The 15,290-nt window shown below is 32.0% G+C and overlaps 1 protein-coding gene across 9 annotated transcripts in view; it reads right to left on the minus strand.

Moving 5' to 3' along the window:
* The window catches only part of LOC131674194 (neogenin-like), a 298,710-nt gene that overhangs the window by 76,091 nt on the left and 207,329 nt on the right, over positions 1-15,290 (minus strand). For 6 of the 9 annotated variants that reach the window (XM_058952751.1, XM_058952719.1, XM_058952758.1 and 3 more), the window contains one exon: positions 15,099-15,235. In XM_058952751.1, coding sequence (XP_058808734.1) covers positions 15,099-15,235 — 137 coding nt within the window. Of the gene's footprint in view, positions 1-5; positions 150-15,098; positions 15,236-15,290 lie in introns of those variants that run through there. The other 3 variants (XR_009302798.1, XR_009302799.1, XM_058952743.1) reach the window with 2 other exon arrangements.

Raw genomic sequence — 15,290 nt, forward strand, 5'->3', positions numbered from 1 at the left:
GCTGGTTAGCACTGATGGAGCATGAATAGAGCGACGTTAAACAAAACAAAACAAAATTTTATCTAAGAACTTACAACGAAATATTCTATGTCTCTAGAGTGGTCCATATAGCAACCATCCACGGAGCTAAAAGGTTAATGTTTTAGCCACTGAAAAAAAAATTATTTTTTTATAGAAACACTCATAGCCATGGTGGACAATATCGGGGTACCGTTTTTAAGAGAATGTATTCAGCTTTCAATTCCGATAAGATTTTAAGAAATTCGATATTTGGAACTAAATTCAAAACTCATTGTATACAACAAATGAAAAATGAATATTTTTTTTATATCTGGAAATTCTATTTTTTAATTTTTTTTATCAGATTCAACTTAATTAAAGCTTTTTTAATGATCTTCCAAATCCCGTTCAGTTCTTTAAGCTGCAACCATTTTTCACCGAGAAACAAATCTTTGAACATCTTCTAATATTCAGTTTAGTAGGGCAAAAGCATGTACGGGGAAGTGTATATTTTTCACTTTAAGATATATCATGATAAAAATATTCATTATCTTTTGTAAGATCACCGAACTGGAATTAATAAGTCCTCGACAAAATTATTTTTGTCAAATTAATAGGCGCACAACACTTTACAAATTTAAATTTGTAAAATGACTTAATATGCTTATAAATAAGCTTAAAAATTCCAAAAATATTTTAAATATTTGTATAAAAAAAGCATTGGTGCTACATTCATTAAACTCTTATTTCATTGTATCTACCAGTATCTTTAGGAAGGAAAGACAAAGTTTAATGTTCCGCTCGAGTATATACAGGGTATCCCATTTTAAACAAAGGACCTGAATATCTCGAAAAGTTGATGTACAAAAAAATTATTCAGACGAAAGTTGTTTTGGACAGTGGGAGTCATCTACATATCATGTTAATGTTTATGTTGAACTTCAATTTCAAGGTCATTTGAAGTCAATGTAATTTTTTTCAATAGGAAGACTTACATTCAAAACTGGATTCGAACTGAGCGAAAAATTTTACGATTGAAATGATATTAAATAAGTCCGATTCCAGGGTCTAATTAAGATTGAAATCCGAAAAAAAAACATTTAAAAATTGTTTTTCATATTTTAGTACGAAAAATGTTCGAAAAGATTTGGGACTAACGACCTTAGATTAAAAGGCTTAAATAATGAACAATATCGATGGTACTCGCAAAAATGCTTTGTATTGTTTGAATGTTTAACAATTTGTAATAATATAGAAAGTACGAGTGTACAACTTAATGCATGAATTCGTTAATTAATAGAAACGAAACTGACTGAAAATTAATAAATTAAATAGATAAAAAAATATCGCAATATATTGTTACGTTTTCATATAGTCAATAAAAATACACAAATAACACAAACTAAAACTTTATTGAAACACAAACGTGATGCTTTCAATTTGACGCTCAGGCGTCAACTAACTAAACAATAAAAATATTTATTCTGACGTTGCCGTGGATACAAACGTACGAATTCGATATTATAAATCGCATTCGTAACACTACCCCCTCCTTTGAAAAATAATTGTCGTCCTCGATAATAAGAAAATCTTGAACTAAGCGGGTTAATCCGTCTTCAACCAATGAAGGCTCCAAGGTTGCCCAAGATACCAAATCTTTGAGCACAAGCTAACGAACATTCCAGAAGAAAACTGGGATCCGTCTCTTGATTCTTGAATCTTCTCTCTTGACTCCAAGCAGGTTGATCTTCAGCCTTCCAATGACGACTCTAGGCCCCAAGCCAATCATCATTCCAGAAAACAAAGGACCCGTTTCTTAAACGTCAGGAAATTTCGAAAGGAGTATTGTAGAGGATATATAGGAGATTGAACTTGGTTGGGAGTTGACGCTCTGTGGTCCAACCCAAGTTCCTGTTCGGGCATTTGCCCACAGCTTAAGAAAAACCACAGCACCAAAAACTCAAGCAGAACAGTTCTCTAATTAACGACGGTCAACGTATTTCGCAAGTCTATCACTATGTACAATTTGATTCTTATGTCTAGGGGATTGTCTTATACAATAAACAACGTCGTTAATTTTTCGAAGAACTTCATATGGACCTTCCCAATCGGATTGCAACTTCGGGGTTTTTCCAATTTTTCTTTTCGGATTGAAGAACCAAACTTTTTCTTTGACTTCAAATGACTTGAAAACAGAAGATTTATCATAGGTCATCTTGATACGGTTGGATTGTAAATTCATCTGTTTTTGAGCAACATCATGAATTTGGTGTAATTGATGACGAATTCTTGTGACATAATTGGAGGGAGTTTCGGGAACAACGTTGAGTGAACATCCTTGGAGTAAGTCAATGGGCAATCAAAGATCTTGTCCAAGGTACATCTCCGTAGGAGTCATCCCTGTTGTCTCATTTCGTGAAAAACGAAATGCCAGAAGAAACAATACGTCTATCAGGGCGTTTATCCTCCTTTTTAAATTTAAGTAAGATACTAATGTCCTCATCTTTTCCTTGTTCTATTTTCCAATCAATAAGATTATTTTTAAGAAGGCAGATTCGACTGACTACCTTTTCAACAGCATAGTTGTTTTCAATTTTTGAACAATATCTACAAAAAGATTCATCGCAGGGACGACGTGAAAGTCCATCTGCATTACTATGGGAAGATCCTTTCCTATGAATAACCTCAAAATTAAATTTACTTAATTTTTCTAACCACCTAGCTAACTAACCATCTAAGTTCTGAAAAGAGATTAGCCATGTAAGAGCTAAATGATCTGTACGAATTAAAAACTTCTTACCAATGAGATAATGGGAGAAATATTCAGAAGAATCTATAATCGCTAAAACTTCTCTTCTAGTGACGCTGTAATTGCTCTCAGCTTTGGATAGAACCCTACTATAATACGCAATTGTTCGTTCTACACCATTCTGAATTTGTAAAAGAACAGCACCAATCCCATGTCCTGATGCATCAGTATTTAAGATAAATTCGCCATCTTTATCTGGATATGCTAAAATAGGAGGGGATGTCAAGGCCTGCTTTAACTTATCAAAAACTTTCTGACATTCAGAAGTCCAAACAAATGGAATGTTTTTCTCAGTTTAACTTATAAAGAGGTTTGACTAAGTCAAAAAACTTTGGGACGAATCTTCTTGAATATGAAGCGAACCCAATAAAACCCCTAATCTGTTTCTTTGTCTTAGGAATTGGTCATTCCAAGACAGCAGAAACTTTCTTAGGGTCCATATTTATACCCTCTTGAGATATAATATGACCTAGATATTCTGTCTGCCTCTTAAAAAGTTCGCACTTTTTCGGGTTAAGTTTCATATTCGCCTCATCTAAACGAGAAAACCTTACCCAAATTATCTAATATTTCTTCGAAGTTCTTAGCCTTAACCATAATATCGTCTAGGTAAACTAGATAAATTTTGTGGATCAAATCTTGAAAAATATCCTCCATTAACCTTTCAATGGTAGCTGGAGCATTGCACAAACCGAAAGCCATAACCTCAAATTCTCAAAGACCATTACCTACAGAAAATGCTGTTTTTTCTTTATCCTGAGATCTAAGTTTAATTTGCCAATATCCTAACTATAAATCTAATGTTGAAAACCAAGAATACCCTATTAGATCATCGAGAATATCTGAAATATTTGGCAAAGGAAAAGAATCTTTAATTATAACAGCATTTAACTTTCTGAAGTCTCCACAAAACCGTAATGTACCATCCTTTTTTTTTAACTACAGAGGAATACCAAGAACTTTCAGATTTTCTAATAGCTCCATGTTTCTGCATTTCCAAAATTATTTTTTGGATTTCTGCATTGTAGTGAAAAGGTGGTCTGCGAAGAGGTTGTTTAATGGGACAGGGGTCAGAAAGCTCTATCTTATATTCGATCTTATTACATGCATCAATATTTACTGATCCATCCGTAAAAGACGACTTATGTTGAATAAGGAATTTTTTGAATTTCTCTTTCTGAGAAATGTTCAATTCAATGCAACTTTTCTCGTACAAGTCTTGTAAATATTCAGGAATTTCAGAGGAAGAAGAAGAGCAAGAAATACAACCACAAGTTTGTTGATCGGAAACTGGGAAATTACCAAAGAGGCCTGTTTCTATATAGGAAGCAATGCCAGCAGCATCAAGAAAATCTAACCCTAAGATGTAATCATCTCCTATGCCAGCGACATAGATAATTAAATCCAAACGGTGTTTTCCTAATTCTATATTAACAGGTGTCTTAAAATATACAGGAACATTTTCGCCTGTAGGGTATTTAAGGTTAGAAGAATCACAAGGAATTCTTTCTTTACTGGGATCAAACAATTTATAATTTAAAATTGAAATATCAGAGCCGGAATCGATTCTAAATGTACATGAAGCTCCATTAGCTTTACTAGAAAAATGAAAAATTTTGGATTCCTTGAAATTCTTCCGAAATAAAGAGAATTAGGATCACATGGTTGCAATGGAGCTTTATTGCGATTTGTCAAACTCGCCCCAGAAAGTTTGACACATTCTAATTTCCTTTCTTATTAAACTTAAAGCAATTAACGCGGATATGATTAGTGGAACCACACTCCCAACAACACTCGGGGTCAGTGAACTTCTTAGTGGGGGCATGTTGGTTACTGGAAAGAGATTTTTGTGGTTAATAAAAATTTTGGACAGTCGCAGTCGGGATAGCAGGAGCAAAACCAAGTAATGGTGGTGGAACCTGTGGGATCAATCTACGATTTTGTTCTCTAATAGCTTTAATCTCAAAAGCACGAGCGACAGCATTTTTTAAAGAAACTATATGTTCTAATTGTAACTGTTCGCGAATAGAATTATCAAGCAGAGCAAGGATAAATTGTGAACAAGCAATTTTATCTTGTTCTTCCGGTGGAGAACGAGCAAATACTGATCTGGCTAATCTTTCCAAATCCATAGCCAGTACAACGAAATCCTCATTCGTTTGCTGACGTCTATTTGAAATAACGAAAAACTATTTAATGCCTGAAAACTATTGTCAAAACGAAGGTCTAATTTTGAACGTAAATCTGCAAAATTTACACAGCCATGTTCGAAACTATCTAATACGGTTCGAGCTTGTCCACGTAAACAAGAAACTAATGCAATACAACTTTTGTTGTCATCCCATCAATTAAATTAAGGAATAATGTCGAACTGATGAATGAAATCGTGGAAGGATTAAATACCATCAAAAGTGTCGGGTTGTAGGTTATATCCTAAATTGATATGGGTATTCGCAATTGGAAGTGGTTGAGTGTTAGAAAGGGTGGATGTGTTTGCATTTATAGGTGATATAGGGGTATATAGCGAATGTTGAGGGATTGAAACAGATGTATGTGTAATAGTAGGGTTATGTGTTTGTGGGGAGGGTTGGGTTGAAAAATAGAGGTAGATGGAATCGGTACAACATTACAAGAAACCGATGGTGAAACGACAGATGTACTGCAGTTGCTTAGCTGTGTTAACCCTTTAACGCCTGAATTGCAGTTCTTCAGTAGTCCATGTTTGAGGTAGTGCCAATCAACGTAAAAATGATAAAAATGTCTGAAAATTCATACTCGACTATTTTCGGGTATGCTCTTTCGATTGGCGTGGTTAAAAATTTAAAAAAATTTAAAAAAACCATTAAATTTTGCAATTTAAATAAAAAAAGCACGATTTTTACAATACATTTTTTTTCAAACTCGATTTTCACCTGGAACCACCTGTTCATTTCACGCAGAACCTTTCAAAATCGTGCAATAATACCTCGAACTTAAAAGTTATGGACTTATGATAATAAATTTTGGCATAAAAAATTCAAAATGGCGCCCAAAATGGGTCAATGTCAGGGTACATTTTCATTATTTTTTTTTTCACGAACGGTCAATTTTAGAAAAAAATTGTATAGAATAAAAAGTGTTTAGAATCACTCAAAAAATACGCCTGAATTTTTTCAAAATAGTTTAAAGACTTTTTAATTTTTTTTAAAAATTGTTAAATTCAAAAATCCAAAAACTTCTCAAAAAATTCTGAAAAAATTCACACTTACTCTTTGAACGATTTTAAGCAACTTTTCTTCTATAAAATTTTTTCCTAAAACTGATCATTGTTGACTAAAATGGGTTAAATAGAAAAAATTATTTACTTGTTGAACGAAATTACATTTCTGTCCACAAAGCAAATTTTTTTAACATTCTTTATTTAGTTTACTTTCCTTACTTTTTCTTTTCTTTTTATTTTAAATCTGTTTTATATATTTTTTATAAAATGTAGCAAGTATATCAAAGTTAGTTATTTTTATTCGATTACTTATCATAATAATCAGTATAATTATGTGTGATTAACATACTCTTGATTCTCACATATTATAGGGATTAATTTTACTTTATTTATTTTGAAGATTTAAAATATTGCTAATGATTTTTTTCTGAACCGAAAATGTCGCAATTATTTCAAAGATAGTTTCTTTTATTATTTTTCATGTGCTCTATAATTATACGTGATAATTCTAACATATCATAGTAATTATTTTTACTTTATTTGTTTTCAATATTTTAAATATTTCTACTGCTTTGTTTCTGAAACATATTGTAAAAATGCCAAAGAGAAAAAATGAAACATCGGCTTCTGCTACTGTTTCAAAAAATCGTCATAAAAAGAAATACAAGGTATCGTCTAGTTCGATAGAATTTGATGAAGAAGAAAATTATGATGAAGCTGTTTTTATTCCAAATCCAGATAGTTCTGGCGAATCTGATGGTGATGATTCACGTTACGAAAATGAAGATTTTGATGATTCTGAAAATGAAGTCGAAGAGTTTTTTCCAAGTTCATCTTATAGAAAAGTTCTCCAAGGATATGAACCTTCCCAGAAAAAACTTGAAGATGACCATCAATTTGTTTGGGTTGACGGAGAAAAGAAATATCATTCTAATCTGAAAAATGAAATATTACTGTCAGAAAAAGATAAAAACTTCATTTCCCAATGCTCTGACTCCAAACTATTCGAATTGTTCTTTTCTACAGATATCAAACAATATATAATCGAAGCTACTAAAATAAATGGATATGATCTGACTCCGGAAAAATTGAATGCATTTTTAGGTATAATAATATTTACCATGTTCAACAAACGTTTATCCCAAAGAGATTATTGGTCAAAAGATCCTTTTCTTGGATGTGCTTTAGTACCTAATGTTATGAGTCGCGATGAATTTGAGGAGATAAAGTCAAAGCTCAAGTTGTCCAAACCAGAAGACGAAGATTCTAACGATAGAGTCTGGCGTGTTCGATCTGTTTTCAACATTTTTAGAAAAAATCTTCTTATTTTTGGAGTTTTTGCAACGGCTCTTTCGATCGACGAAATGATGCTAAAATTTTTTGGAAAAACTGTGTTGAAGCAATTCATCAAATCAAAGCCCATTAGATTTGGTATCAAACTATGGGCTTTATGTAGTGCAAACGGGTATGTGTTTGACTGTGACATATACTGCGGAAAAAACTCTGAAAATAATGATTTTTTACCAAAATGTGCATTAGGCAGCCGTGTTGTCATGCAAATGTTGCAAAATGTTTTGGAAAATATATCAATTAAAAAGCTGAGTAAGTACCACGTTTATTTCGATAATTTATTTTGCTGCCCTGATTTATTAGTACATCTACACAAAATTGGAATACAAGCAACAGGCACGGTTCGAGAAAATCGTATCAATGTAAAAAACAACGTTGACAAAAAAGATAATAGAGGTACATATGCAGTCAAACATGATACAGAAAGTGGTATCAACTTTATAACTGTTGTAGATTCTAAGCCAGTTTCTATTTTGTCAACTGCCGCAGGTGTTACTCCTCTTTCTATAGTAAAACGTTTTGACAAGGAACAAAAGCAGAAATCTGACATATCATTCCCCCATGCATTTTCGGTGTATAACAAATTTATGGGCGGAGTTGATATTCATGACCAGCGATGTAATAAGGTTGTGCCTATTGTGCGTTCGAAAAAATGGACTTGGATTATACTCATGAGAATGATTCAATCAAGCATCACCAATTCTGTAGTTTTGAGAGACTTGACCGATTCAGAAGATAAAAAACACTCTACAAAAAGCTTTGCACTTTCATTAGCTAAACATTACATGGCGAAGAAGGATTTCAAAGGACATAAGTCAGAGATTGTACAAAAGTTTAGATATTGTTCGGGAGAAAAATGTGAAAAGCGAACTAACAGGATTTGTGAAAATTGTGAATTGTATTTTTGCAAAATATGTTTTGATACAATCCACTGATAGTCATTTAAAATAACTTTTTAAAGTTTAAAAAACGTAAACCTTTTAAAAAAATTATAAAAAAACGTAAAAAAAATTAAAAAAAAATAAATAAAAAAAAAAAAAAGAAGAAGAAGATTCTCGGAAATCGTCCACCTCCAAGTGGTGAGAATCGGGCAACATTGTTGATAAAGACAATGGCAAAGGGCGATCTTGATCTCTGGATTATATACTTACAAATATTACACCCAGACTTGTATATATATGCCTGTGTGTATATGCAGATTTTCGGCCATGTAGTGCACGAATAATTTTTTCTATTTAACCCATTTTAGTCAACAATGATCAGTTTTAGGAAAAAATTTTATAGAAAAAAAGTTGTTTAAAATCATTCAAAGAGTAAGTGTGAATTTTTTCAGAATTTTTTGAGAAGTTTTTGCATTTTTGAATTTAACAACTTTTTAAAAAAATTAAAAAAGTCTTTAAACTATTTTGAAAAAATTCAGGCGTATTTTTTGAGTGATTCTAAACACTTTTTATTCCATACAATTTTTTTCTAAAATTGACCGTTCGTGAAAAAAAAAATAATGAAAATGTACCCTGACATTGACCCATTTTGGGCGCCATTTTGAATTTTTTATGCCAAAATTTATTATCATATATAATCTAACTTTTAAGTTCGAGGTATTATTGCACGATTTTGAAAGGTTCTGCGTGAAATGAACAGGTGGTTCCAGGTGAAAATCGAGTTTGAAAAAAAAATGTATTGTAAAAATCGTGCTTTTTTTTATTTAAATTGCAAAATTTAATGGTTTTTTAAATTTTTTTAAATTTTTAACCACGCCAATCGAAAGAGCATACCCGAAAATAGTCGAGTATGAATTTTCAGACAATTTTATCATTTTTACGTTGATTGGCACTACCTCAAACATGGACTACTGAAGAACTGCAATTCAGGCGTTAATGGGTTAATCGTAATTGTGTCTCTGCTAGTTCTCTGCGAAACTGTGATTCAATGTCGTTTCGTAAGCCATGTTCGTCTTGGTTAGCTTTCTCTAATGTAGCTTGTCGTTGAGATAATCGTTCTTCTCGGTTAGCTTGTGCATCTTTTTCTCGAAGACGACGTAAAGCTGCAACTTCTAGACGTAGTTTTTCTGATTCTGCCTTTGCTGCATTAAGTTGGCGAAGAAAAGACTGTGATTCATCAACCGACAGCACACCACATTGTACTGGTTTCGTGACGTATAAGTTGTATCTCATTCACCGGCAGAGAAGTTAACGAGCGTGGACCTTGATTCAGCGACAGCGGGCCGTTCGGCAAGCTCGAAGGCAAAATTGTTTGTTGAGCAGATGTAGAATTAGAAATATTAACGGATGATCTATTTACATTTTCGACGGTAGCTTCCATTTCGAAAATATCCGATGTAGCAGTGTCGTTTGAAGCAGCAGTAGTGGTCGCAGCTTCACTTGCAGACTGTGCCCTCGTCTTTGTCTGCAGCGGCACGCGTGATGGTGTACGTGTTGTTTTTTCAGATTTTAGAAAACTCATGTTGTACAAACAGTTCACTGTCACAAATGCAAAAAAAGTCCGGACAAATTACAAAATAAACACCTGAGCGCCCAAAATATTACGTTTTCGTATAGTCAATAAAAATACGCAAATAACACAAACTAAAACTTTATTGAAACACAAACGTGATGCTTTCAATTTGACGCTCAGGCGTCAACTAACTAAACAATAACAAAAATATTTATTCTCACGTTGCCGTGGATACAAACGTATGAATTCGATATTATAAATAGCATTCGTAACAATATGTTCGAAGTGTTGCCCATATTTTTGACGCATAAGTTGATTCTACATTGGAAAGTTCTTACAGTTGACAACAAAACCTCTCTCAAAATATTTTAACAAGCCAATCGAATGCGCTCTTTCATATTTTTTCTCTTTGTTGGAGAGTTGGAGGTTGAGAGTTAACATTTTTTAAGTATCCCCACAGGAAAAAATCTAGAGTTGTTAAATCTGGAGATCGCAAGCACCATTCAACAGAATCACTTCGTCATATCCATCTATTTGGAAATATTAGGTCCAAATATTCCTGTACTCGTTTACTCCAGTGTGCTTGTGCTTGTCCTGCTGGAACCATATACGTGCTCTAGTTTACAATGCAATGTTTTCAAGCAGTTCAGATCATTTTGTAAGAACTATAAGTAGTCTGTACCATGATCATCAAAAAAGTATGGTCCGATTAAGATACCATCAACAATGCGACACCACACATTCAAGTTCCAACGATCTTGGCGATCAATTTGTTGAAACCAATGCGGATTTTCAAGGGTTCAGAACTGACAATTATGTCGATATAGTTAGCGGTTACTATGAAATGTTGCTTCGTTACTAAATAAAACATGGTGGAAGAAATCCAGCTGTATAATCTTTCATGCCCATCTAAAAAATGTTATTTTCCATTGGAAATCACCCATCGTTAATTGTTGCGTTAACGTGTTATGATACGGATGAGTTATAAAAAGACAATGTTTTTTGAGCAGTATATTTAGAGATATCTAATTCTCTCACAATTTATTGTAAACTAGCATGCGTATTCATATTTAGGTAACCCAATACTGCTAATACTTGCGCATCATCTCTTTCAAACATATTCACTTTATACTGTCTTCTATTTGAAGGTATATATCGTTGACGAACTAAAATTTTTGCAATCTGACGATTACTTGGATATCTGCTGTGTGGAAAACGTTAACGATATAAATTTGCTACTCGACAGTAGTTGCCTTAATAATCGCCAAGTATAAGAACGATGCCAACGTATTCCGTTTAATTATAGTCTAGCTAATTAAAATGATTGTTCTAGATTGTCCTGATAATCACGAAAAAAGAGAAAAAAGTATAGAAATCATTTTGATTTTCAAGAAAGCATAAAAAATCATTTAGACAGAAATTATTCATTTTTCAGAGAAAAATCACATACAGTCTCTTTATTATTCAGCGAAAAATCACACACAGCAATAAAAAAAACACATTCCATTTATAGAAACCGATTTACCTTGATATTTTGTACTTTATTTTATTCGAAGGTACTATCGAAAGTAATTTACATGCTGCAACGGTAGTCGATTTAATTAATCGAACCGTTCGCGATTCTGCTTCTCGCGTGTTAGTTCGAACTATTGAGAGAGAGACGGGGCGCGCGATCATTGAATAAGCAGTTACGCCTCAGCTGTTTACGCGAGTTTACCGCCGATTTGTGTTTTGCACTTTGATTCGCAAAAATAATAAGTTTTCTCTGGGACAAATACGTGGGGGTGTGCAACGACGATATGGCAGCAGCAAGCAGCGGTATAGAAGCAGCAGGTAACAGCTGATAGAGGAAATATAAGGCGGAGCAGCTGATAATTGAGGAGCAGCGGCAGTTGAAATTTTACAACAACAATTACGGCTGATCACCGTAATTGCACCGCATGGTAGGTGCACCTCCCGTCATATTAAGCGATACAAAATACTTTCGGTATTTTGTATATTCGAGATAGCGATATTTTTTATATTCGCGCCGAGCATTAGTTCGCGGTAATATTCGAATCTTCTCTCTCTCTCTTTTTCACCGAACATAATTAAATTGTAAAATCCTATTTTCGTGCGTCAGTCTTTCGGCCCAACAAAGACTGTAGTGATTTTTTATTAATTAAAGTCTGTTAAATTTATTCGCCGTTTTCGTCATTTGATTTTCCTGGTAGCTTAAGTATTTGAAACAGGCTTAGGTTTTAATCCAATTACATCTAGGGGATTAAGAAGATTAGGAGTAAAGTCGCTCACACTTAAAACTCATCAAGTGTAACAAGACACGTGACTTAAGGTGAGTTCAACTCTGATCGATTGAAGACAACTAGGATAAATCATCTGACGTTAAGGCGAATACACGTATTATCATACGTGTTTAACGGAGCGGCGGTTTGCTCTGCATCGTGGGAGTTTCTTCTTAAATAAATTTCCCATTTTCAGATTTATCTCCCCCGTTACAATGCGTACTTTAAAACGGAAAAAATAAATAATAGTTTTAGTAGCGATGAAATCCACAGTTATCATCCGACTTCTTCCCTAATATCTCGAACTTAGGTAATTTTTTATGTCGGCCTTTCAAGAGCAGTTACTCTAAATTGAATGTTGAACCTAAGTGAATCACTCTAAATTGGATGTTAGACCTTAAAATGATTAAATTTCGTAATGAATCATACTGTATTAAAATTACTAAATTTGAAATGCGAAAATTTAGTTAGTAACATGAATTTTGATGAAAATGGAAAAAATCAATGCATATCGAATAAAACAGAAAAAAATAACTTTAAATGCAAAATTAAATCAACTGAACGTAAAGCAAGTGCAGAACTCGAAATTAAATAACTACAAATCACTAAAGTTTATTAAAAAATGTTTTTCGGATTTTAACTTTAATTTAACCTTGGTATCTGACCTTCTTAATATTGTTTCGATCGTAAAGTTTCGCACTCTTTTCGAATGCGGTATTAAATATTATAGGGATTACCATTAAAAAAAATTACTTTGACTTTCATATGATCTTGAAATTGAAATTGAAAATCAATACTGACATGACATGTAGATGACCCCCGCTGTTCTGCTTTAAATGAAACATTTATTATGCTTTAAATGAAACATTTATGCAACTTTTTTGCACGGTATTTAATCAAAAGGAAATAGTTATATAACAATAAAAAATAGCGTTTATCGAGGATATCAATGGATGCTTTTAATAGTATAACGGATAGGTAAGCCGCCATTTTGATCATATCAAAAGACCATTTGTTGAGAAAAAATTGGAAATGATATATCAACAATTCTACTAAATAAAATACTAAAATTCAACACTAAGTCTTTATTAAAAGTTAAAATATCTTTCTCATCAAATTTTGAAAGTAAATACTCTTAATATTTTAACTTTATTATTCTGTGAGATGTAGCCTATTACAAAATTTTTATCTACAGAGTACTAACATCAAGAAAAATAAAAATGTCATTTTTATGTGATTCTTATATGTTTCGGAATTAATAAAAATAGTGTCATTTTGATTTCAAAAAATTATAATTCTACTGGTTACCATACTTTGAAAGCCACATTTTGGTTTATTTATTCTTACATTTGCAGAATTTTGAAAACGGAAATTGGGCCTGTTCGCATACATTAAAATTTTTATAGTATTTAATTGTATGATGATGCTTCATTAATTTTTAAACCTTTAAATCAATTTCTTAGCAGAAGTAAAATCGAAGTAAATTATCTGACATATATCACCCGTAAAATTTGAATTTAAAATTATTGTCATTTTATAAATTTTTATTCTAAATTATGATAAATAATCATGTATTGTTATGTTATAATAGATTTAGATCTTTTATAAACAGAAAAGAATATTACGGGAAATCCTATTTATGGGCCTAATTTGTTAGTTTCAAATATCCTGTAAAAAGAAAGAATTAGAAGTGTGTAACTTACTTGAAATTTTTAAAAACTCATGCTGAATTAAAGAATTTTTCTCCATGAAGATACTCATATATTTCAGAACAAGTTTTCTATGATTTCTTAGACTGAAAGCTTTAATAGTTAGCAAGATATCGCATTTAAACAATCTATGATTTTTTTCAACTGTTGATCATATATAGTAATTAAAATTTTGATCTAAATCTGAATTAAAAGATATATTGATTTCTGTATAGAAAACAAGTATACTATATTTGAGAACTAATCGGTAGTTTGATATTATGGGGTGATTGAACTAACGAACGAAAGTTTTAATATAGATATGACGATGTCGTCATTGAAGAATTTCATCACAAATATTTGTATAAATAGTTTTTAATAAAAATTGAATGATAAATGGCCGAAAATAATTTATTTCAATATTATTATATGTCAAACCTAATTTAAAATTTTAGTTTGTAAAACAACTTTAGAAACGACTACTCTATACGAGTATATTGGCCATCAATCGGCTAAGGAATGTATTGCGCTTAAACTAATTTAAATATGAATTTGTCGAAAATAGTGATTCTAGTGAACTTTCATACTTCAGGTAATAATTAATTATCAGCTAACAAAATGAGGTTAGAAGAATAAGGTAATGAGATTCAGTAAGAAAATGAGGTTCAATCGACTAATTAAATAAATCGAATAAGATTAATAATTAATTATATTCACGAAAAATGAAGTCAGGTAAAGTTACTATGGAAATAAACACACGAAATAAGCACATTAGTGCTGAACATGAAAATTACCTCATTAGCCGATGTCCACTCATACAAAATGAATCGACTATGCGACCTTGATTTTCAACTATGGCCATATCGCTTAGTAATTGAAAAATTATAGTAATCATTATACGTAACAGAGTTTTCATTGCTATTATATAAAACAGGTTAGTATTGAATTTATCATTAAAAAACTTTTTTGTTGAATTTTTCACAATGATCGATGTGTTGTATATTCATTTTGAATTATTTTTAATTTCCCATTTGATGCTTTAAGTTATAATTAGAAAATGGTACGTAAAATCTATCAAATCTTATTTAATTATATTTCTTAACTCTTATTCAGGTAAAAATAATCGAATTGTGCAAAAGAAAATACTATTATGCGCACTTGTCTAATATCATATAATAATTATGCATCATTATTTTTATTGATTGTTGTCTATTCGATGTGGACAACAAGCATCTCGTTTCAGCAATTATCATCCATTTTTTATTAAATACTTTTCAGAAGGAAATGCCCGTAAAATGTCAAACAATTACGCTTACCTTTAAACGTTCAAGTTCTTCAGGAGTGTGATTAGTATTTGTAACAGAAGTGAGTCTATTTTTCACAAGTTGGTTAGAACTGACGTTTTTTTTATAGGGACTTGCAGATAAGCTCGGTCTGATAGTCATTTGTGATACTGTAGAAAAAGCGATTGAAATTATGCGTTACTTTTACATTCAAAAATCTAAATA

Source organism: Phymastichus coffea, unplaced genomic scaffold (assembly GCF_024137745.1).
Source record: "Phymastichus coffea isolate CEN01 unplaced genomic scaffold, Cenicafe_Pcof_1.1 PCOF00014, whole genome shotgun sequence".
NCBI lineage: Eukaryota > Metazoa > Arthropoda > Insecta > Hymenoptera > Eulophidae > Phymastichus > Phymastichus coffea.